General features: G+C 36.3%; 1 protein-coding gene across 1 annotated transcript in view; it reads left to right on the top strand.

Annotated features, from left to right (window-relative positions):
- Positions 1-23,404, top strand: part of CCDC171 (coiled-coil domain containing 171) — a 346,670-nt gene that overhangs the window by 289,537 nt on the left and 33,729 nt on the right. Inside the window, exon 26 of the mRNA XM_060101112.1 lies at positions 12,666-12,818. Coding sequence (XP_059957095.1) covers positions 12,666-12,818 — 153 coding nt within the window. The remainder of the gene's footprint in view (positions 1-12,665; positions 12,819-23,404) is intronic.

Here is a 23,404-nt window from a genome sequence, read left to right as displayed (position 1 = left end):
AGTAGTGGGATTGCTGGGTCATATGGTAGTTCTATTTGTAGTTTTTTAAGGAACCTCCATACTGTTTTCCATAGTGGTTGTATCAATTCACATTCCCACCAACAGTGCAGGAGGATTCCCTTTTCACCACACTGGAAAGCATTTATTGTTTCTAGATTTTTTGATAATGGCCATACTGACGGGCATGAGATGATACCTCATTGTAGTTTTGATTTGCATTTCTCTAATAATCAGTGATGTTGAGCATCTTTTCATGTGCCTCTTGGCCATCTGTATGTCTTCCTTGGAGAAATGTCTGTTTAGGTCGTCCACCCATTTTTTAACTGGATTGTTTGTTTTTTTGATATTGAACTCCATGAGCTGTTTGTATATTTTGGAGATTAATCCTTTGTCTGTTGTTTCATTTGCAAATATTTTCTCCCATTCTGAGGGTTGTCTTTTTGTCTTGTTCATGGTTTCCTTTGCTGTGCAAAAGTTTTTAAGTTTAATTAAGTCCCATTTGTTTATTTATTTATTTATTTATTTAGCATTACGCGGGCCTCTCACTGTTGTGGCCTCTCCCCTTGCGGAGCACAGGCTCTGGACGCACAGGCTCAGCGGCCATGGCTCATGGGCCCAGCCGCTCCGCGGCATGTGGGATCCTCCCGGACCGGGGCACGAACCCGTGTCCCCTGCATCGGCAGGCGGACTCTCAATCACTGCGCCACCAGGGAAGCCCCCATTTGTTTATTTTTGTCTTTATTTCCATTACTCTAGGAGGTGGGTCAAAAAAGATCTTGCTGTGGTTTATGTCAAAGGGTGTTTTTCCTGTTTTCCTCTAAGAGTTTTATAGTGTCTGGTCTTACATTTAGGCCTTTAATACATTTGGAGTTTATTTTTGTGTATAGTGTTAGGTAGTGTTCTAATTTCATTCTTTTACATGTAGCTGTCCAGTTTTCCCAGCGCCACTTATTGAAGAGACTATCTTTTCTCCATTGTATGTTCTTGCCTCCTTTGTCATAAATTAGATGACCATATGTGCGTAGGTTTATCTCTGGGCATTCTATCCTGTACCATAGATCTATATTTCTGTTTTTGTGTCAGTACCATGCCTTCTATATTACTGTAGCTTTGTGGTATAGTTTAAAGTCAGAGAACCTGATACCCGCAGCTCCGTTTTTCTTTCTCAAGATTGCTTTGGTTATTCGGGGTCTTTTGTGTTTCCATACAAATTGTAAAGTTTTTTGTTTTAATTCTGTGAAGAATGCCATTGGTAGTTTGATAGGGATTGCATTGAATCTGTAGGTTGCTTTGGGTACTATAGCCATTTTCACAATATTGATTCTTCCAATCCAAGGACATGGTATATTTCACCATCTGTTTATGTCATCTTTGATTTCTTTCATCAGTGTTTTATAGTTTTCTGAGTACAGGTCTTTCACCTCCTTAGGCAGGTTTATTCCTAGGTATTTTATTCTTTTTGTTGCAGTGGTGAATGGGCTTGTTTCCTTAATTTCTCCTTCTGATTTTTTGTTGTTGGTGTATAGGAATGCCAGAAATTTCTGTGCATTAATTTTGTATCCTGAAACCTTACCAAATTCATTGATTGGCTCTAGTAGCTTCTGGTGGCATCCTTAGGGTTTTCTATGTATAGTATCATATCATCGGCAAACAGTGACAGTTTTACTTCTTTTTTTCCAATTTGTATTCCTTTTATTTCTTTTTGTTCTCTGATTGCTGTGGGTAGGACTTCCAAAGCTATGTTGGATAATAGTGGTGAGAGTGGACATCCTTGTCTTGTTCCTAATCTTAGTGGAAATGCTTTCAGTTTTTCACCATTGAGTATGATGCTTGCTGTGGGTTTGTCATATATGGCCTTTATTAGGTTGAGGTAGTTTCCCTCTATGCCCATTTTCTGGAGAGTTTTTATCATAAATAGGTATTGAATTTTGTCAAAAGCTTTTTCGGTATCTATTGAGATGATCATATGGTTTTTATTCCTTAATTTGTTAATGTGGTGTATCACATTGATTGATTTGCATATATTGAAGAATTCTTGCTCCCTGGGATAAATCCCACTTGATCATGGTGTATGATCCTTTTAATGTGTTGTTGGATTCTGTTTGCTAGTATTTTGTTCTGGATTTTTGCATCTACGTTCATCAGTGATATTGGTCTATAGTTTTCTTTTTTTGTGACATCTTTTTCTGGTTTTGGTATCAGGGTGATGGTGGCTTTGTAGAATGAATTTGGGAGTGTTTCTCCCTCAGCAATTTTTTGGAAGAGTTTGAGAAGGATAGGTGTTAGCTCTTCTCTAAATGTTTGATAGAATTCACCTGTGAAGCCATCTGGTCCTAGACTTTTGTTCGTTGGAAGATTTTTTATTATGGTTTCAATTTCATTACTTGTGATAGGTCTGTTTATATTTTCTAATTCTTCCTGGTTCAGTCTTTGAAAATTGTATCCTTCCAAGAATTTGTCCATTCCTTCGTGGTTGTCCATTTTATTGGCATATAGTTGTTTGTAGTAGTCTCTTATAATCCTTTGTATTTCTGCGGTATCAGTTGTGATTTCTCCTTTTTCAATTCTAATTTTATTGATTAGAGTCCTCTTCCTTTTTTTCTTGATGAGTCTGGCTAAGGGTTTATCAATTTTGTTTATCTTCTCAAAGAACCAGATTTTAGATTTATTGATCTTTGCTCTTGTTTTCTTCATTTCTATTTCATTTATTTCTGCTCTGATCTTTATGATTTCTTTCCTTCTACTGACTTTGGGTTTTCTTTGTTCTTCTTTCTCTAATTGTTTTAAGTGTAGTGTTAGATTGTTTATTTGAGATTTTTCCTGTTTCTTGAGGTGAGATTGAATTGCTATAAACTTCCCTCTTAGAACTGCTTTTGCCGTGTCCCATAGGTTTTGCGTCGTCATGTTTTCAATGTCGTTTGTTTCTGTGTATTTTTTAATTTCTTCTCTGATTTCTTCAGTGATCTCTTGGTTATTTAGTAGTTCACTGTTTAGCCGCCATGTATTTGTGGTTTTTACAGTTTTTTTCCTGTAATTGATTTCCAGTCTCATAGTGTCGTAGTCAGAAAGGATGCTTGATACAATTTCAGTTTTCTTAAATTTTCCAAGGCTTGATTTGTGACCCAAGATGTGATCTATCCTGGAGAATGTTCCGTGTGCACTTGAGAAGAAAGTGTATTCTGCCACTTTTGGGTGGAACGTTCTATAAATATCAATTAAATCTATCTGGTGTATTGTGTTGTTTAAAGCTTGTGTTTCCTTATTTATTTTCTGTTTGCATGATCTGTCCATTGGTGTAAGTAGGGTGTTAAAGTCCCCTACTATTATTGTGTTACTTTTGATTTCTCCTTTCATGGTTGTTAGCATTTGCCTTATGTATTGAGGTGCTCCTATGTTGGGTGCATAAACATTTCTAATCGTTACATCTTCTTTGATTGATCCTTTGATCATTATGTAGTGTCCCTCCTTATCTCTTGTAACAGTCTTTATTTTAAAGTCTATTTTTTCTGATACGAGTATTGCTACTGCAGCTTTCTTTTGATTTCCGTTTGCATGGAATATATATTTCTATCCCTTCACTTTCAGTCTGTATGTGTCCCTACATCTGAAGTGGGTCTCTTGTAGACAGCGTATATATGGGTCTTGTTTTTGTATCCATTCAGCCAGTCTGTGTCTTTTGGTTGGGGCATTTAATCCATTTACATTCAAGGTTATTATCAATATGTATGTTGCTGTTACCATTTTCTTAATTGTTTGGGGTTTGTTTTTGTGGGTCTTTTTCTTCTCTTGTGTTTCCTGCCTAGAGAAGTTTCTTTAGCATTTGTTGTAAAGCTGGTTTGGTGGTGCTGAGTTCTCTTAGCTTTTGCTTGTCTGAAAAGCTTTTGATTTCTCTGTAGAATCTGAATGAGACCCTTGCTGGGTAGAGTAATCTTGGTTGGAGCTTTTTCTCTTTCATCACTTTAAGGATATCCTGCCACTCCCTTCTGGCCTGCAGTTTCTGCTGAAAAATCAGCTGATAACCTTATGGGGATTCCATTGTATGTTATTTTTTTGTTTTTCCCTTGCTGCTTTTAATATTTTTTTTTGAATTTAATTTTTGTTAGTTTGATCAATATTTGTCTTGGTGTATTTTTCCTAGAGTTTGTCCTGTATGGGACTCTCTGTGCTCCCTGGACTTGAGTGACTGGTTCACTTGGGGGTTCCTCCCATCTCCTTGGGTGTCAGGGTCCCCCACCAGCAGCTGGCAGGCACCCTAGTTGTGGGGAGATGCTAACTCAGCATCTTCCCACACTGCCATCTTGACGTCTGCATGTATCTTTTTGAATTATGGTTTTCTCCAGATATAGGCCCATAAGTAGGATTGCTGGATCATATGGTAGCTCTATTTTTAGTTTTTTTAGGATCCTCTATACTGTTCTCCATAGTGGCTGTACCAATTTACATTCTCACCAACAGGGTAGGAGGGTTCCCTTTTTTTCACACCCTCTCCAGCAACTTGTGCCCTTCTGACTCTAGGCCACTCTCTGTTTTGGTTTGTGGGCACAAACACAGCTGTTGCCACTCTCTTTCACACCAGTAGGGGAAGAGCTGCCTAGCTCAGTCACCCTGTGATGCAGAGGAGTGCTCTCCATACTTGTTGATTGCTTACTTTTATTTTTGAACCAGTATCTCCAATATATGTATGTATGTATATTTATACCTTTATAAATTGTATACTGTGTTATTGTTAAATAAGCTCTATAACATAAAACAAAAAAATAGAATATTTTAAAGGTATGATTTTAAAAGATTTTTAAAAGAAAGATTAAAAAGTTAATATAAAAACTGTGGAGACAGTAAAAAGATCAGTGATTGCCAGGGGTTGGGGAGGAGGGAAGAATGAGTAGGCACAGAAATTTTTTAGGGTACTGAAACTCTTCTGTGTGATACTACCATGGTGGGTACATGTCATTATACATTTGTCCAAACCAATAGAATGTACACCACCAAGAGTCAACACAAATGCAAACTATGGGTTTTGGGTGATGATGCGTCAGTGTAGGTTCACTGATGGTAACAAATGTACCACTCTGGTGCGGGATGTTTTTGGGTGTGTAGGGGCAGGGGGTATATGGGAAATTTATGTACTTCCCACTCAATTTTTCTGTGAACCTGAAACTGCACTAAAAAATGTAGTCTATTAAAAGAACTAAATATAATATAAAATAAAATCTATATATGGAAGTCTCCAATTTTTTTTTCCATTTTAACTCACTTTGGAGACTAAATACATCCCAGTGTGTATGTAAGACAATGGACTTTCCCTTTTTTTTTTTAATAAAGTAAGAGATAAAATTTTTATTCTTTGATATGGATTGGCACTGGTGTCATCACTTGGTCCATTTTTTAGACATTAATATTTCCTGTTAGGTATTTTGGGAAAAGGTGGAAGGATTCTACAGTGCAGCAGGGCTGAGAATGGTGTCCTCACTTGTTTATTTACTTTCTTTGTATTTCACCACGAACTCTTATATACCCTATATGGTTAAGTAATTTATGGATTAAATTATTTTTCATAGTGTAGTCTTTACAGTAGTTTACAATGAGATAAGAGGTAGTCTTTAAGATCTTCTATATAAGGTTTGCTGTTTTTCTTGTGACAAAGTGCTTCAAATTACTCTTGAACTTGAGTGTGAATTATGTACTTTTCTGTAACATAAAGAGAAGGGTTCCAATCTGTAGACCTTTTCTTTGATGGCAAGTGGCTATCAAAAGCATTCTATCTATAAATTTTTTTTTAAAGAAGCCAAGACAAAACACATTCTGTCACAAGAAGTTTTTAAAAAAATGAACTGCTTTATTGAAGGAGTTTTATGGAGCATTATGAAAATAGTTGTTTGAAAGTGTTTCCAGAATTTTGGAATTTTTCCAAAATTGATCTAAATCTATAAAAATTCATATATGTGTATACACATAGAAACTTCAGAAGCAAATTTTTTTTTTTTTTTTTTTTTTTTTTTTTTTTTTTTGCTGTACACAGGCCTCTCACTGCTGTGGCCTCTCCCGTTGCGGAGCACAGGCTCCAGACGCGCAGGCTCAGCGGCCATGGCTCACGGGCCCAGCCGCTCCGCGGCATGTGGGATCTTCCCAGACCAGGGCACGAACCCGCATCCCCTGCATTGGCAGGCGGACTCTCAACCACTGCGCCACCAGGGAAGCCCAGAAGCAAAATTTTTGAACCAAAAAATGTGTTTGAATTTTTGTTAAAAATATAAAATGTATTTAGGATAAAATGCATTTGTGAAAATATAAAAACAGGACATATATTAATTTAAAGAACAGTTGATTAATTCAGGGAAGTTGGAAATATTTTAGCCAAAATTCCAATTAAAACTTCATTTACTTGATCGATAGGATTGAAACATGCATGTCATGATTTAATAAACACAACCAGTGGTGTACTTTTGCCAAGTGCATCTTCCCTATTTACCATGTCACGGGAGTGGTCAGGGTGAGGATTCAGTATTAGACTTCCAAACAGGTTTCCCCACTATCCAAAAGCAGAGCATTCCTATATAACCTGTCATAAGCTGAAATGGCGTTAAATGAAGGAGCAGTTACCCTAGGCCCCATCTTGCTAATGGATGAACAAAATAAATGGAGACAAAGCACAGATGCTCACAGACACAGTTCAAAGCTGTGTGGACTTGGTGCTGAGATGCTGAGAGTAGTTCCTGGGGAAGGAGCTTGGAGGGGCCACTCTCACTGCTCTGGGTGAGCACTGCCTCCAAAAGGGCTCACTGCAAAACAAACAGTGAACGCTATTTTTGCTTTTTTGCCTTTTTTGGTAAAAACGAAAATCGTCTTCGGATTTCTTTCGGTTAGCGAAAACCGGTACAAATGCAGGTCTTTCGTGAAAGTGAAGTGGCATAAGGCAAACTTTCAAAGAGCAGGGATACTTGTATCACAAAAAGTTATACAAGATTTTTTAAATTGTAAAGCATATCCAATCATATTTCTTTCATTAACAATCATTAGTAATAACTTTTTGTTCAGAGTAAGAGGTTTCAGGGCTACTGATAAAACCAAGTTAAGGCCCTCTCCCTCCTCTCATAGCTGTTTATGCTTAGTTTCAAGCCCACTTGTACTTGGTTATACCTTTGTGGAAGTGTTTTCTTGCTTGTGTTTTGGATAGGGTTTCTCTAAAATTTTGTTTCTGGCCCCTTCTACTTTCTCTTCCTTATTGATTCCTCAGAATTCTTTTCAGCTGAAAGCATTCTTATCAGCTTTGATGCCTGCACATGCATGCACACACACATACACACACACACACGCACAACTCTGTGTGGTAAAGCAAGGAGGTAGATGGCAGTCTGCCATCCTGATTGAGTCTTTCCTACATAACTTTGTACTGGAATGTCATGGTGAATAGTATTTAGGGCCAGGGCCAGAAACCAAACATCCAAACTAAACAGTCCATTTCCAGATCTTAGACTGGCTCTTGACTGGGGGACGTAGTTGCTATTTGCAGACTACTAGTAAGAGACCCTTTAACCCTCATTCTCTGCTGTATCCCTACAATTATAAAATATTGGAATGAAGGTAAGTCAACTAAATGAGCAACCTTACAGAGTAATTTTGTGATAATGAAGAAAATAATTTTCCTTTAATTCCAGGTGCCAAGGAATAAAATTTGATGCTAAAAACTATGAGAATGTTATCATCCTAAGACTTTCATTCGTAGGAAAGACATCTTAAATAGTAACTTTTATTTTATTATTTTTTAATTATTTTTTAATTTTTTTAATTAAAAAAATTTTTTTTACTAGGGTACAGTTGATTTACAATGTTGTGTTAGTTTCAGGTATACAGCAAAGTGAATCAGTTATGCATATACATATACCCACTCTTTTTTAGATTCTTTTCCCATATAGGCCATCACAGAGTATTGAGTAGAGTTCCCTATACTATACAGTAAGTCCTTATTAGTTATCTATTTTATATATAGTAGTGTGTATATGTCAATCGCAACCTCCCAATTCATCCCTCACCTCCCATTACCCCCTGGTAACCATAAGTTTGTTTTCTACATCTGTAATTCTATTTCTGTTTTGTAGTTAAGTTCATTTGTACCCTTTTGTTAGATTCCACATATAAGTGATATCGTATGATATTTGTCTTTCTCTTTCTGAATTCACTCAGTATGACCATCTCTTGGTCCATCCATGTCACTGCAAATGGCTTATTTCGTTCTTTAAATAGTAACTTTTTATTATCAATGGGACATTTTGTTGTTAGGAAGTAAATATTCATTAGCCTCTAAAATTCTTTATCTTTGAAAGAATTTTAATATATTCAATGTGTAGAATAACTTGTATTTAAAATACTTATATGTCCAATAATACCCCTCAGAAATATTGAATCTTTATGAGTTAAAATAGTAATTTTCCTAATTTGATATCGTTGTCATTATTATAGCTAACATTTACCTGAGTGTTTACTGTGTGCCAGATAGTTACGGTCTTTTCATGTATTAATATTCATTTAACCCCCACAAAATCTTTGTAAGGTAGGAATCATTTTCCCCATATTATGGGGATTTATTATATTTTACATATTTGGTATATCTGGTATATCTATTTTACATGGTATACTTACTTTATATAGTATATAGAAATGAAGTATACCCGTAATTACAAAATTTAAAGTAAATGTCAGAGGTTTTTGCTTCCCAATTACTTACTCAAAAATATAAATAGAAAATTTACTATTTTGTTGGCATCTAGGCCTTATGACATTTCCCACTAATTGCTCCTTCTCCTAACATCAGCTTCCCAAGGCTCCTACTTTCCCTGAAGTCCAATTTTGAAGTCAGTCTAAACTACATAATATGTACATAACAAATTATATAAATAACATACTAGTCCTCAAGTGACAGTCACCTGTTTGTATCTCAGAATTTTTTGTATTCTAAAACACTTATGCTTTTCCTTGAAATAGATAGGATGTGGAATTTTATATGTTTGAACTTTCTCATCTTGGTATGCTGATTATAAACACAGTAGATTATCTCTAAAACAAAAGGCTATTTTTGTCCAGAAAATGTTTTTTGTTCTGTTTCTCATATAACTAGATAAACCCTACTGAGATTCACATCTCACTGCATGGTATAGTCAAAATCCCAAGGGCCAAAGATGACATGGGGTAAATTCTCAAGTGATGGGCTTGCTTTTGACAGGATCATGCTGCTTTGTCATTGTTTCCTAATGTAAAAAGGTGTGATGTTTTAATACAGGAGTGAGGGGTATTGTATAGCGCTAGACTTCAGGAGATTGATAGAGAAGAGGTCATGAGATGCTCACTCCCTTCTCCTCGCACCCCCTCACTTGATTCCAGCTGTCATTTCCATTTCTTCTACCAAGCTGGCACCTTTCTTTTGTATTAAAGAGTTGGATTTTTCACTGGCATCCTTTATAACATAGTTTGAATCACTTTTTAATACTGGAAGTTAACATTCTTTATTCTTCAAAAGAGCTGTGGATTCTTTGAATAGCTTTGCGATTTCACTGACACTCCTCCCTACCTTTCAGTTCTGAAGGAGGTTTTCATTTTAGAAGTATGTAGTATATTTTACTTACACTAGTTCCATGAAACATACTTTCTGTATTGATTACCTTACCTTTGCTGCTCTGAAAAAAATATCCTATACAGTAAGTGTTATAGAAAATTGCTTTCATCTCTCAAATACTGCTTTAAAGATTTTAAATGCTTAAGACTCTAAATCCTAAGCAAAAAGTAGATTATTATTTTATTCTTTTTAATGTTATAAAGAAGTAATATGTGGTTTCTCTTAATACTGCACTGAATATTAGAATTTAGTTATTAAAAGCAGATCAAGGAAGGAGCCAAAATAATTATGACTTTTGTTCCATCCATCACATAAAATTCAGATATAACTTCTCAAAAAATATTTTATTTTTTCAAAAAGAGATTTGAAGGAATACCTTTTATATTATAATTCCTTTTAGAATATCATGTATGTGACAATTCATGAAATGTGTTTCTCCAAATTTAAGAAATAGGACAACTTTTTATTTTTTATTTTTTTGCTGTGGTACGCGGGCCTCTCACCGCTGTGGGCTCTCCCGCCGCGGAGCACAGGCTCCGGACGTGCAGGCCCAGCGGCCACAGCCCACAGGCCCAGCCACTCCGTGGCACGTGGTATCCTCCCAGACCGGGGCACGAACCCGCGCCCCCTGCATCGGCTGGCGGACTCTCAACCACTGCACCACCAGGGAAGCCCCAGGACAACTTTTTAAATGTTGAAATTTTTTATATGTTAGAGGCCAGTTCTATTATGACTTACATTGAGATAATAATCCAAGAGCCTATTATTGATAGAAGAGTACTTTCTTCTTTTTATTAAATAAGGCCTTTATGTAAGTTTTCATGCATTTTATGCACTTTAGGTCCTTATATAACAGGAACACATGTATACAAGCCACCTATCACAGATTGTCTCATTAAGATCTTAGTGGAGAATTTAAAAATAGAACAATGGTAATACTACAATGAAATTTACTAGCTTACCATTTTTAGAGGGCTTTTTTATATTAGGTGCAACATAGCTGAAGCGTTAAGAGAATGGCTTTGTATTAGATTTTTAACTATCTGATCCTCACAACAGTTTTAGAAATAAGCAAAAAAATTGACTTTTCTTCCCATTTTCTGGAGGGAGAAGGTGGAGGCTCAGAGAGATGACATGGCATTGCCCAACAAGATAAAGCTAAGTAAGTGGCAGCATGAGAACCAGAAAAAAATAGGACTTGTGATTCCTGGTCCACCGTCTCAGTGGAGAAGATAAATGAATTTACAGAAGTAGAGAGAGACTCGGTGTAGGAAGAAACAGATATGATTTTGTAATTTCTGATTTTTATCTACTTTTGAAACCCAGGGACATATTTTGTGTTAGTATTAGCCCTCAGCTTACCTTAAAATGACTCAAGGTAAGGAATGTTAGGACATGTGAGATGTTCCCAAACATGAGGTAATACCATGCTTATTTAGTGTTGGGTAATAGAATGAACTTTTGTGTACTTTATCTTTTTATGCCTACAGCTATGCTTTTGCTTCTTTTTTTGACTTTGAATAAAGTATGGGTAGTAATTTATTCACTAGAGTGTTAAGGTTATATTTTCCCAAGTATCTTCATCCTTTTCTATAAGGTATTTTTTGCCAAACTGAATATGACTAATGTGGCTTTTCATCTTTTCCAGTCTCTCTCTCTCTCCCCTCCCTCCCTCCCTCCATCCCTCCCTCCCCTCCCTCCACTCCCTCCCTCCTTTCCTTCCTTCCTTCCTTCATTCCTGTCAGTCATTCAAGCCATCCCTGAAGATACAGACATGATTAGATTTGACACAGTATCTGGCCTAGGTAGCTCCTTAGTGTAGTGACTATAAACATGTAAACTAATGCATTTCTGCCAAAGCAATAAATGCAATAGTAGAAGCAAGCATGAGGGACCCACAGAGAACCAGAATAGAAGTTAACACTGCCTTTGGGCTCAAAAGAGCCCAAAGAGGTGGTTTCTGAACTGGGTTTTTGAGGGCAAATAAGAATTTGTTAGGCAAAAAGCTATGAATTTTCTTTTAACTACAAATAACTCACCTACTTCTGTTTCTCAGACATTGTGTATGTTGTTTCTTACTTTTTGTTCACCAGATTATTTCATATGCATTCAGAATTGCCCAAATATCTAGTTTCTTAAAGCTCTCTCAAACCAGACTCTTCAGATTGAATATAATTTGGAAATTTTCAGACTGTCTACCATTGTTCTAAGTTGTGGCTGCAGTTGGAACATGGTTTTCTTGTAAATAACATAAAATTATATTTGAATATGTCTTTGAAATATTTCATTTTACTTTACTGTATTTGAAGTATGTTGAAAGACTTTTTAGTCTTTCAAAGGTGTAATAGTATTCTTGGACTTAAAATTCACTACAGCTTGCTTTAGAAGCAAAAGTCTACAAAATATGATTAAACTGTGATACAGAGGCCCAACAATTCTCCCAAATATTACACTACTTAGGGTAGAGAAAAAGTTACCAGCACTTGCTTATGTTATTTATTTCATTATATCCAGTGTAATGCAAGGATGTTCCTCTGTTATATGAATGAAAATAATTATGCTTTTCTTACAATATAGGAATCATATTATTTACTCTTAAAAAATCATAGGATTAGTTCAGCTTCTTTTGTTTCAAAACATTGTTTTCTAGGTGGTTTGAAAATTTTACTGAGCTCATTTTGAAATATCTTGCTTATATATCCATCTGTTGTGTGTCTTAAGATTGAAATTTAGGTCAAATTGCAACTTGAATTTAACTTTACAAAGGTAATAAGTGTGCCATCTTTAAAAACTGCATTCTAAATTTTAAGCACAATAGATCAAAGTACACCTTATTTAAATAAATATTCTGGAAAAAAGTCTCAATTATTTTCTCCCAAACTTTCTTAAAATAGTCACGGTTCTCAATATAAAATGTGAGGTTTAGCTTTATTATTTTAAAGGAGGATGAAAAGTTGTTTATTTTAAAATTTTAATGATTTTGCTTTCAAATTATGGAAATTCTCCTTTGGGGACAGCTTTATTTGAATTGTATGTGGCATTATTTTTATTTCTTAAGGCTATGATTAAAAGTTTCGTGCATGTCTACCAGCTTGCAAGCACTAGAATTGCTACATTAGAAAAGGAAATGGCATCTCATCGAAGTCACATTGCAACCTTGAAATCAGAACTTCACACAGCTTGTTTACGTGAAAATGAAAGTTTACAATCAGTAAGTCCTACAATATTTTTTTCTTCTTTGAATCTTGGGTCACATTTACATTCATGTTTTTGTTGTTCATAAGATCACTCACCAGTATATATAATTTAGGGTGAGTAATCAATCAAGCAACGTAAAATTATTAAGTGTGGAGAAAATTTTGAAGGAAGAAAAGCAATTAATTTTTCCATTGTATCATGTATAAAGATATGCATATTGTTATCAATGCTAAAACACTACATCAAGATTCCTTTGTGTTTGGCAGTGCAGCTGACAGTTGGATTTGGCAGTATGCATAGTTAAAGCTTGCAACTGTCTGAAGACTCAGTGTGTCCCATTAAGACAGAATATTATTAATTATGCGTATAACCAAAATGGTAATTAGAACATGTGATTATTCTCTGTAGAAAGCTAGTCTTATCCATAATACATGTCCAGCTAAAGATGCATGTTGTGATTCATCTATATGATTAAAATTCAGTTTCGGCAGTCATTTTATGTCTTAAAATTTTAGCCCATGATGAAATTTGGGCTCATTTAAGACTAAACAAAATTTTCTACATTTGAAATACATGTTTAGGGAGTATCAAAAAATGAATATATTTGTGACATAAAGGAATAAAATACACATTTAAACTTTCTCCTCAAAAGCCAGGTATGTCAACATATCTCAACAGTGAGATTCAGAGGGTTACCAATAATTAGAATGTCTTTTTTCCCTATTTGGTTTGATTAGAATGGATCTGGGTGACTTGTAAGGAAAAACAGTATCATTTTGCCATTTTAGCTATTGACCAATTTCAAATGATATATTCAACAGAAAAAGAGTTAGCATTAAAGCAAATAGATGCATAGTTGTGGTTTGTTTCTTCCGCTCCTTCAGGTCCTAGCTCAAGTGTCAGCGTCCGAATGAAAGCTTTATGACCATGGTATTTAAAACTGCAACCACTAACCCTCCTCCACCCCACAAGCTCTGTCTCATTCTCACCCCATGTTGCCTGTCTACCTTCTACCTTCCTTGCTTTATTTTTTTCACTATAGCACTTACCAACTTACATATATTGTATTTTATTTATTTGCTTTTTGTCTGTTTGCTCCTTACCCTCATAGAATATAAGTTCCATAAGGACAAGCAATTTTGGTTATTTTCTTCACAGCTGTAAAGGCACTCTAGTGCCAAGAATAGTCTGACCCACAGTAGGTGCTCAACAAATGGTTATTGAATGAAACATACTGGGACCTAATCCAATAAATGAACAAACTAGTTATTTGGGACCTGAGATGAGATTCAGTTGAGTTCAATTTGTAAAATTACTCTGTTAATTTCTTAGTGAGAGAGTAGTAAATTTGACCTCAAATAAGAGAAATCAAAATGAAGAGGAAAGCTTTATAAAGATTTGAGTAAGTATTTGGAATTCATTCTAGTCTTTCTCTGAAACACATTTACATTTTTTCCTGCTAACTCTCTGATCCCATTGGTTAATATTACATTATACTGTGTCAGCTTTGTTGGGTCATACCATTATTGGTTGTTTATTACTGTTATTCATATAAAAATAATTGTTTATGTTCTGAGAAAGTTTGGTAAGGTGGGATTGTTTCCCATGGGTTCAAAAAATTTTTTACCAATTATTAAGCTATTGATGTCTTAATGGAGGTGTGCTTAATATCCCCCACTATCATAATAAAGCTCCACTTCTCAACCTTCTGAACAGATTTACAGGATATGCTCATCGTCTTATTAGTAAGAGGAGGTTCACTCTGGCAGTGATTCTCAAAAGGGAATGTGTGTAATGTGAAAATTTTCCCCATGAGATTCTGATGTGTCCTTCTAGGACACTGCTGCCTAATCCCATGTTTCTATGGGATATATGCTCTCCAGTCTCTTCCCTTAGTTGAGAATCACTGTTTTGAAAACAATAATAAATTTGTCTACTAATTTCTATTTTTCAAGACATTTAAATACGCACTTTCTAACTTGAACCACTTAAGAACTCTGAGAGAGGCTAAGCTTTTAATTTCATAGATGAGAGATTATATAGTTTGATAGATAAGAGCATGGGCTTTGGAATTACATCCATTAGAAGTACAGTCAAGTGTAAATAACAGAAAACTTGACTAACATGTTTAAGACAGTTTTTTTTCTCATACAGCAAGAAGTCTAGAAGTAGGTGGCTATTGTCATTGGTTTAGTGGTTCAGCTTCTCTGTAATTTCTCTGCCACTCCCTGATTGTCATAAGATGGAAGCCAGCTCTAGGATTTGGAATGACATTCAAGTCAGAGGAATGGGATGGCCCAGCAATACCTGTTTTATATATATGATAAAGCATTGCAAGGCTTTCCACTTAGAAAATATTTAAGTATTTATACCATATATTTATTTTTTTAATATTTAGAAATTTTAATATAAATGTAATAGATAACAGATATTAAATGTATATTTAAATGCTTATATATTTAAAAGAGAAAAAGCCTTCCAAGGAAGTTCCAAATATACTTCCACTTATATTCCATCAGCTGGAAATGGGTTGTGTGGCCACCTTGAGCTATAATGAGTCAAGGGACAAGGAAATGAGGAATGAATAGATACTGGGTTAACCAATTAATAGTATATCTGACTTGTCATACAAGTCAGATATATCTGGATTCCAATTCAACTTCTGTCAGTTGCTAATCAGGTGGCTTGGGTCTCAGGTTTTCATCTGTAAAATGAGGATAATGATACTACTCTCTAATAGAGATGTTGGGAGGTCTAGTGAGAAGTCTTTTTTTTTTATTAGTTTCTGCTTTATAACAAAGTGAATCAGTCATACATATACATCTGTTCCCATATCTCTTCCCTCTTGTGTCTCCCTCCCTCCCACCCTCCCTATCCCACCCATCTAGGTGGTCACAAACCACCAAGCTGATCTCCCTGTGCTATGCGGCTGCTTCCCACTAGCTATCTATTTTATGTTTGGTAGTGTATATATGTCCATGCCACTCTCTCACTTTGTCACAGCTTACCCTTCCCCCTCCCCATATCCTCAAGTCCATTCTCTAGTAGGTCTGTGTCTTTATTCCCATCATACCCCTAGGTTCTTCATGACCTATGAAAGAATGCTCAACATCACTAATCATTAGAGAAATGCAAATCAAAACTACATTGAGGTATCATCTCACACCGGTCAGAATGGCCATCATCAGAAAATCTGCAAACAGTAAATGCTGGAGAGAGTGTGGAGAAAAGGGAACCCTCTTGCACTGTTGGTGGGAATGTAAATTGATACAGCCACTGTGGAGAACAGTATGGAGGTTCCTTAAAAAACTAAAAATAGAACTACCATACGACCCAGCAATCCCACTACTGGGCATATACCCTGAGAAAGCCATAATTCAAAAAGAGTCATGTACCAAAATTTCATTGCAGCTCTATTTACAATAGCCAGGACGTGGAAGCAACCTAAGTGTCCATCATCGGATGAATGGATAAAGATGTGACACATATATACAATGGAATATTACTCAACCATAAAAAGAAACGAAATTGAGTTATTTGTAGTGAGGTGGATGGACCTAGAGCCTGTCATACAGAGTGAAGTAAGTCAGAAAGAGAAAAACAAATACCGTATGCTAACATATATATGGAATCTAAGGGAAAAAAAAGGTAGTGAGAAGTCTTAAAGTACTTTGCACTTTGCCTTGCACTTAGTGAATAATCCAAAAAAAGTTAGCTATTATTTTTATTACCATTATATTTATAGAAAGTAATTGGATTGCACCATAGGAAAAGATTATTTACTAACATAACATCTTCAGTTTCAAACTGTGTCATTTTGTTCTGCTTCCTATTGTAACCTTGAGCATGTAACTCCTGCTCTATGATCACCATTAGTATATTCCCATGGCTGAGCTCTCTGCCCTTTCTGCAGCCTGTCTTCCCCTCTTTTCACTGATACATTCTTGAAAAGCAGTCTATACTTTCTTCTTCTATGTGCTCATTCTACTGAAACTATTTTCTTAAAGGTCACCAATAATTTTCTGCTTGCTCTGCTTATCCATTGGTTCCTTCTCATCTCCTTTCATCTTTCTCAGACATATGAGGCTTCAACTACTTTCTTCTTTAAATACTCATCTCCTTTGTTTCTCTTGATATCGACTTTTCTTCTTTGGCTCTCTGGCCTCTACTTAGTTGAGCTCTGCCTTCTTTGTATTATTGTTTGTTAACTCTTTTCTCCACACATTAGTTTAATATTTATTCTGCATCTGGTCTGTGACAGGGTTAGTTTTAGTCCTAGGGATGTCATGTGAACCTAAACAGACAATCTTCACTCTCATGAACTTAAAATCTAATAGTGAAAGTAAATATTTTTCATGTAATCACACTAATTAATGTGTAATTACTTACCAGGATAAGTTCATTGAAAGAGAAGAACTTAAGTGTATAAGAGTTTTTTTAAACAAATGAGCCTGCCTTAGCCTAAGATATCAGTAAAGCCTTTTCTGGGTCAGTGATGCATAAGCTAGTATCTGAAGACTGGGTATAAGTTACCCAGGGGTGGAAGAGAATAGTGTTCCAGATCAGGAGGAGAGGAGCGCAGATATCTACAAAGGCTCTGTGGTGGGAGGAAGAAATTGAGGAAGACCAGTATGGCTGGAATAAAGAGAGCAAAGGCAAGAGTACTCTGAGATAAGAAAGGTCTGGAGAAAAGGGCAGAGGTCAGACTTTGTTGTCTTTGTTTTGAGAGCAAAGGAAGAGTCATTGAAAAACTTTAAAGAAGGAGTGATATGCTCAGATTTGCTTTTTTTAAAAGATCACTTTGGCTGTAGTGTGAAGAAACAATTGAATGTGAAAAACAAGAGATAGGGGTGTGTCAAACAATTCCTAGGTTTTTTTGCTTTTGGAAATGGATTAATGATCTCATTTACTGAGAGAGAAACAATGGAACAGGAGAGGATATTGTGAGTTTAATTTTGAGTATGTTAAGTTTGAGGTGCCACTGAGACATCCAACTGGAGATGTCACAAAGGCTGCTTGATGTGAAATTCAAGGAAGATGCCAAGCTGGAGGTAACAATTTCAAGTCACTATTATACGGGTAGGACTTGAAGCTGTCAGCAAGACTGAGACGACATAGGGATGGTTTATAGAGTAAGAAGAGAAAAAGGCCTAAGAATGAAGCTTGAAGAACTCCAGCATATAATGCCTGAGTACAAGAGGGTAACGTTGCAAAGGAAGCTGTGAAGGAACAGGCAAAGAGGGAAGAGGAAAACCAAGAAAGTATGATGCCATGAGAAGAGAGAATTTCAAGACGGGTGACATGCCAATAGTGTCATATACTGCTGAAAAGCAAGTGAAATGAGGACTGAAAAATGGCCTTTGGAGTTAGTGCATGGAGGCCCTTGGTAAACTTAACAAAGGCTCTTTCAGCAAGAGATGGCGAAATTAGTGGAAGTTGAACAAAAGAAGTGAATTTAGGCATCTGTCGCAAAGATTTAGCTATTAAGTGTGAAAAATAGGAGTGGAGTGTTCAGAGGATTCAGGGAGTTCTAAGACAGGAATGACTTAAATATGTTTCAGTATCTTCTTAAAATAGGCCTCCCGTAGTCTGGTTTTGATCCTGTCCACTATACTGTCCATTTTTATAATTTCAGTTATCACCTTTTTCATAATGCTGCTTTCTTCTACTTCTTTTTTTTTAACTCCAGCTTTCTTTTGACTAGTGTTTGCATGATATATCTCTTCCCATTCTTTTAACCTATGTTTTATATTTACAGTGGGTTTCTTGTAGAAAGATATAGTGGGTTTTGTTGTATTTATCCATTTGACAATCTCTGGCTTTTAATTGGGTGATTAGAGCATTTAAGTTTAATATAATTATTGACATTTTTGGATTTTTGTCTACCATTTTAGCTGTCTCATGGGGATGAAGGTGAAGACATAACCTCTGCTTTTGTGGATTCCTCTTCTAGCAAGGGAAATGGTCACATAAGCAAATATCAATACTAAAAATAGGCATGTATAAAGTATGTGGGAACATAGATGAGGGAGGAGTTCATTCCGCCTAACATTGTTAGAAGAAGGTACTGAGAAGACGAAATGTTTGCAGGAGTCTTTGAAGGATGTCTAGCAATTTGACACCTTGTTAAGGGGGAAGAGCTGTAAAAAATCTTTGCTTTATTTTGATTTGAGGAATAGGCCTCATGCGTAGTACATATATTTAATGAATTAAATTATATAATTTTTTGTGTGTAATAGAAATGTATTGTTGCTTTAGTTCCATTCCCCCTCTGAATCAAAGACATCCAACTCACCCAAACAGCCTGTACCCACTGGAGCCCAAGACTGCTTGCAGCAGTCACTCCAAACCCTACCTTCACATGTTTCCAATCCATTCTTGCACCATCCAATCCCTGCTTCTTACTTTATAATGTAATTTGATTCTTTCTCTGTTTCGCTCTTGATGTTCTTATTTGGTCTCTGTATTTGTTATTTTGGTCCATTCTCAAAACTCCATTACTGGGTCCTCAGATGAACTAGCTCTCTGCTCCAGTACCTGCTTCAATTACCATCACCTCCTTCCCCTCATATATAGCTTTAGAGTCAGGCAGACTTGGGGGTGCTTTCTGGCACTCTTATTTATTACCCACACAATACTCTAAGCATCAGTTTCAGTATTTGTAACATGTAGGTGAAATTCCCTACATTGTAGGATTGTTGTGAGGATTAAACAAAGATACAGTGTTTGGCATATTGGTAGATCCTCAGTAAATATTGGCTCGCTTCCCTACACATACAAATTTTTCTGATAGTTACGTATATATCATACAGCTAAGCTATACTTGTAGCTTTAAGAAATATATGTAAGCATGAGGAAACCTTTTTATGAGTAGGCAAAAGATCTAAAACAACACTTAAATCAGTGCTTTTAGCACATTTAATACTAAATACAGTGTTAATGTTAGCTGCTGTTGTTATCACTTACTTAATGAACTCAGGAAAGTCAGTATATGCTCATTTCTAAATTTTCTACCATTTCACTAGATAAGAATAAAAAATAAATATTCATTATTAGTTAAGAAAAAACTTAATATATCATGGTATTGTAATGCATAGAAAGAGATGGATTGTATGGCAGATATGAATAGTCATCTTTAAAAGCTTTATCCCCCTTTAGGTGACATTTTCATTTTTTGTTCAGTAACATGTAATAGTGATGCTGGAGTTCATCTAAGAGTTCTCATCAATTGTATACTTGCCAGGACTTTAACATTTTCAGCGTTTTGGTCTTTGACCCATTAACTTAGGGCTGTTCTAGAGCTTTTATCTTGAGTAATAGTAACCAGAAAGAGCTTTGAGTAAAGAGCTTTTGAATCCCGTACAGTCCAGTAGAGAACAGTACAGCAGTCAGAACCAATTACTTGTGGGTGTTTGGAGACTGGCACACCCACAACTGTGGAGAAACACATGATATTTCAGTTTGTGAAACATAGAATGCCAAACCCAAATACTTTGCTGTGAGTTATGGTGCTTCAAGCTACAGTATTGATTTGCCTCATTTCCATTGTATGTTTAAGCAGTATGTTTTTGATTCTACAGTACTTTTTTTTTTTTTTTTTTTTTTTGCGGTATGCGGGCCTCTCACTGTTGTGGCCTCCCCCGTTGCGGAGCACAGGCTCCGGACGCGCAGGCTCCGGACGCGCAGGCTCAGCGGCCATGGCTCACGGGCCCAGCCGCTCCGCGGCATATGGGATCCTCCCAGACCGGGGCACGAACCCGTATCCCCTGCATCGGCAGGCGGACTCTCAACCACTTGCGCCACCAGGGAGGCCCCTCTACAGTACTTTATTTGTGAGAAAATAGTAACAAATCAGAGGAGCATTCCATTTAGTATATTGCAGGGGAGAGATCATTGCATCATTTTTCAGGTTATGTCAGATTCGATAGTTGTCAAGTGGTGTTATATTGTTAATCAAGCAGAAGGGTTTAGATACTTTGGTTAATGTTATTTTTATCTGTTAAGATAAAAAAAAGGATCCCCTTTATCTTAAGTTCTCAATTAAAATTCTGTCATATTTATTTTTATTACATTTTCTTGAGAGAGTAAGTATTGTTTGTTAGTATTGTATGGATAAAGAAACTGAGAATTTAAGTAACTTACTCTAGGTAAATTGTTTTCATAAACTTTACTTTATCTCAGTTGATTACTCATGTTTATTATTGAAATTTTTCATCTTTCAAGAAAAATAATTTTTAAAAATGAGCCATAAACCAAGCCTTAATTTGTTGAGACAGGCTGTACAGTGCAGTTCAGTGGTATCAAGTACAGATTCTCGAGACTTACTCCCAGGTTTTTGATTAGAACCCAATCAGATTAGAACAAGGCCTCTGATTTCTTGTCTGGTGCTTTCCTCTGAGACTGCAGTGTGGGTTAAAACAAATCTCTGCCATCAAGGGCTTTCAAGTGGAGTAGAGACTACAACACAGATAATTAAAAGAATGACATTAAAGTGGAATCACAGAGTGGTATGAGAGCACATAACTGGGGATCTGACCTTGGCTTCAGGTGGTCTAGTTGAGGAATGGAGATCTTAGTTGTGATAATGAAGGTTAAGGAGGAGTTGACAAGGGAAAGCATGGAATGCTGAAGGGATGGAAAGACGTCTGTATGACTTGAGCAGCGTGAATCAGGTGGAGAATGGTGAGAAATGATGCAGACTTGTGGAGGAGCACTGTGGCTGTGACTCTCAGCTTTCTGAGAAGCCCTCTGACTCATACGTCTCCATTAATGGCACTGGAAAACATCTACCCCCTTTGCTTTATGTACTTACTCTTCCCAACTGCACATTTAATTTTTTCCATTTAATTCTCAAAATTCACTGACATTTTATGTCATAACAGCCCTTGTTTTACTCTTTTACTAAATATTGCTTACTTAGATACTCATTAAATTCTTCCACATTTTAATCATGAGCTCCAGCTCTGGCCTTTGGATACTAACAGAGTTAAATAAGGGAAACAAAAACATCAAAAGGTGGGACAGCCCAGTCAATACGCAAACATTTTCCTTGATCCTTGACACAAATTTCCAAACTTTTAAAGGTTTTTCATAGCCCAGAAACTCAAGCTTTTTTTATACAGTAAACAGGGGCCTAGAGATAATAATAATGTATATTCCACTGGCCTCACACCTCTTCTGTAGCCTTTTAGTTTTTGTATGATGCAGTTTAAGAGGAGCTACTTTTTTTTTTTTTTTTTTTTTTTTTTTTTTTTTTTTTTTGCGGTACGCGGGCCTCTCACTGTTGTGGCCTCTCCCGTTGCGGAGCACAGGTTCTGGACGCGCAGGCTCAGCAGCCATGGCTCACGGGCCCAGCTGCTCCGCGGCATGTGGGATCTTCCCAGACTGGGGCACGAACCCATGTCCCCTGCATCGGCAGGCAGACTTTCAACCACTGCGCCACCAGGGAAGCCCTTAAAAGTTAATTTTTTTTTGCGGTAAGAGGAGCTACTTTTATGATGAATGATATCTGTATAGTGACTGTAGGGGCAAGATATTATAAATTTTATATTTATATATATTTAAGTATATACATATATAATTGATATAATATATGAGTATATTGGGTTGGCCAAAAAGTTCGTTCGAGTTTTTGGTATGCTGGTACAAAAACCCGAACGAACTTTTTGGCCAACCCAACATAACATTTTATTATAAACATTTAATATTAGATATATTTTATATATAAGTATAAATATAAAATATGTTTACATGTAATAAATATATTTATATAATTCTGTTCTTCAGTGATGAAGTGTTACAAGGGTAGAGCAAAGAGTAGCAAGAATGAAAATTTCCAACTCTGATCATTATAATCAATTAGCAATTAAGCTGTAGAGAATAGAGATGGCAGTTTGGCAATCTAATGCTCTCAATAGTCCTACCAGTTGTTCAGAGTGGTGGCAACTAAATATGCTGAGTATCTCTTCTACTATTTGATCTTTCTTACTAAATTGATTTCTTTGAAGGCTTCAGTTACCTGCTAGATTTTCAGAAATCTCCATTCTGATTTTCTGCAAAAACCTCAGACTCACTGAGGTCCCAAACTGAACGTGTTATCTAACTCTACCACTCCCCATTTTCCCAAACTCTCCTTTCATTATGTTCCCTGTGTCTGACATAGCTATTCACCTCGCAGCCCAACGTAGCACCCTTAACATTTGTTCTACATACTTTCCCCCCACCACCAGTATTTAATCAGTTGCTAAGTCTTAATGTCTCTACCACCACAGGATCTGTTAGACCCAGTCTCTCCTTTCTACCCTTGTGTTCACATTAAGTTTTCCCTGGGTTATTGCAATGGTCTTCCAATGCATTTCCCCACATGTAGATTTTCCCTTTCCATCTTGTCTGCCACGTTAGTGCCAGTTATCTTTCCAACACACAGATAAGGTCAGACCATAGCTTGACCCAAAACGTATTTTGGCTCTACACTTTCTTCATGAAAGCAAAAATTCTTTATCATTGGCATCGAGGTGTATCCTGACTCCATCTGGTTTTTTAGTTCATCTCTCAGTTGGCAGAATTAAGGGTTTCCTTTTTTATGCTCATTCATCGCTG

This window comes from Mesoplodon densirostris, chromosome 6, assembly GCF_025265405.1.
Source record: "Mesoplodon densirostris isolate mMesDen1 chromosome 6, mMesDen1 primary haplotype, whole genome shotgun sequence".
Classification (NCBI taxonomy): domain Eukaryota; kingdom Metazoa; phylum Chordata; class Mammalia; order Artiodactyla; family Ziphiidae; genus Mesoplodon; species Mesoplodon densirostris.
Note: the sequence above shows the minus strand (reverse complement) of the source record. Positions and strands in the feature narration are given on the sequence as shown.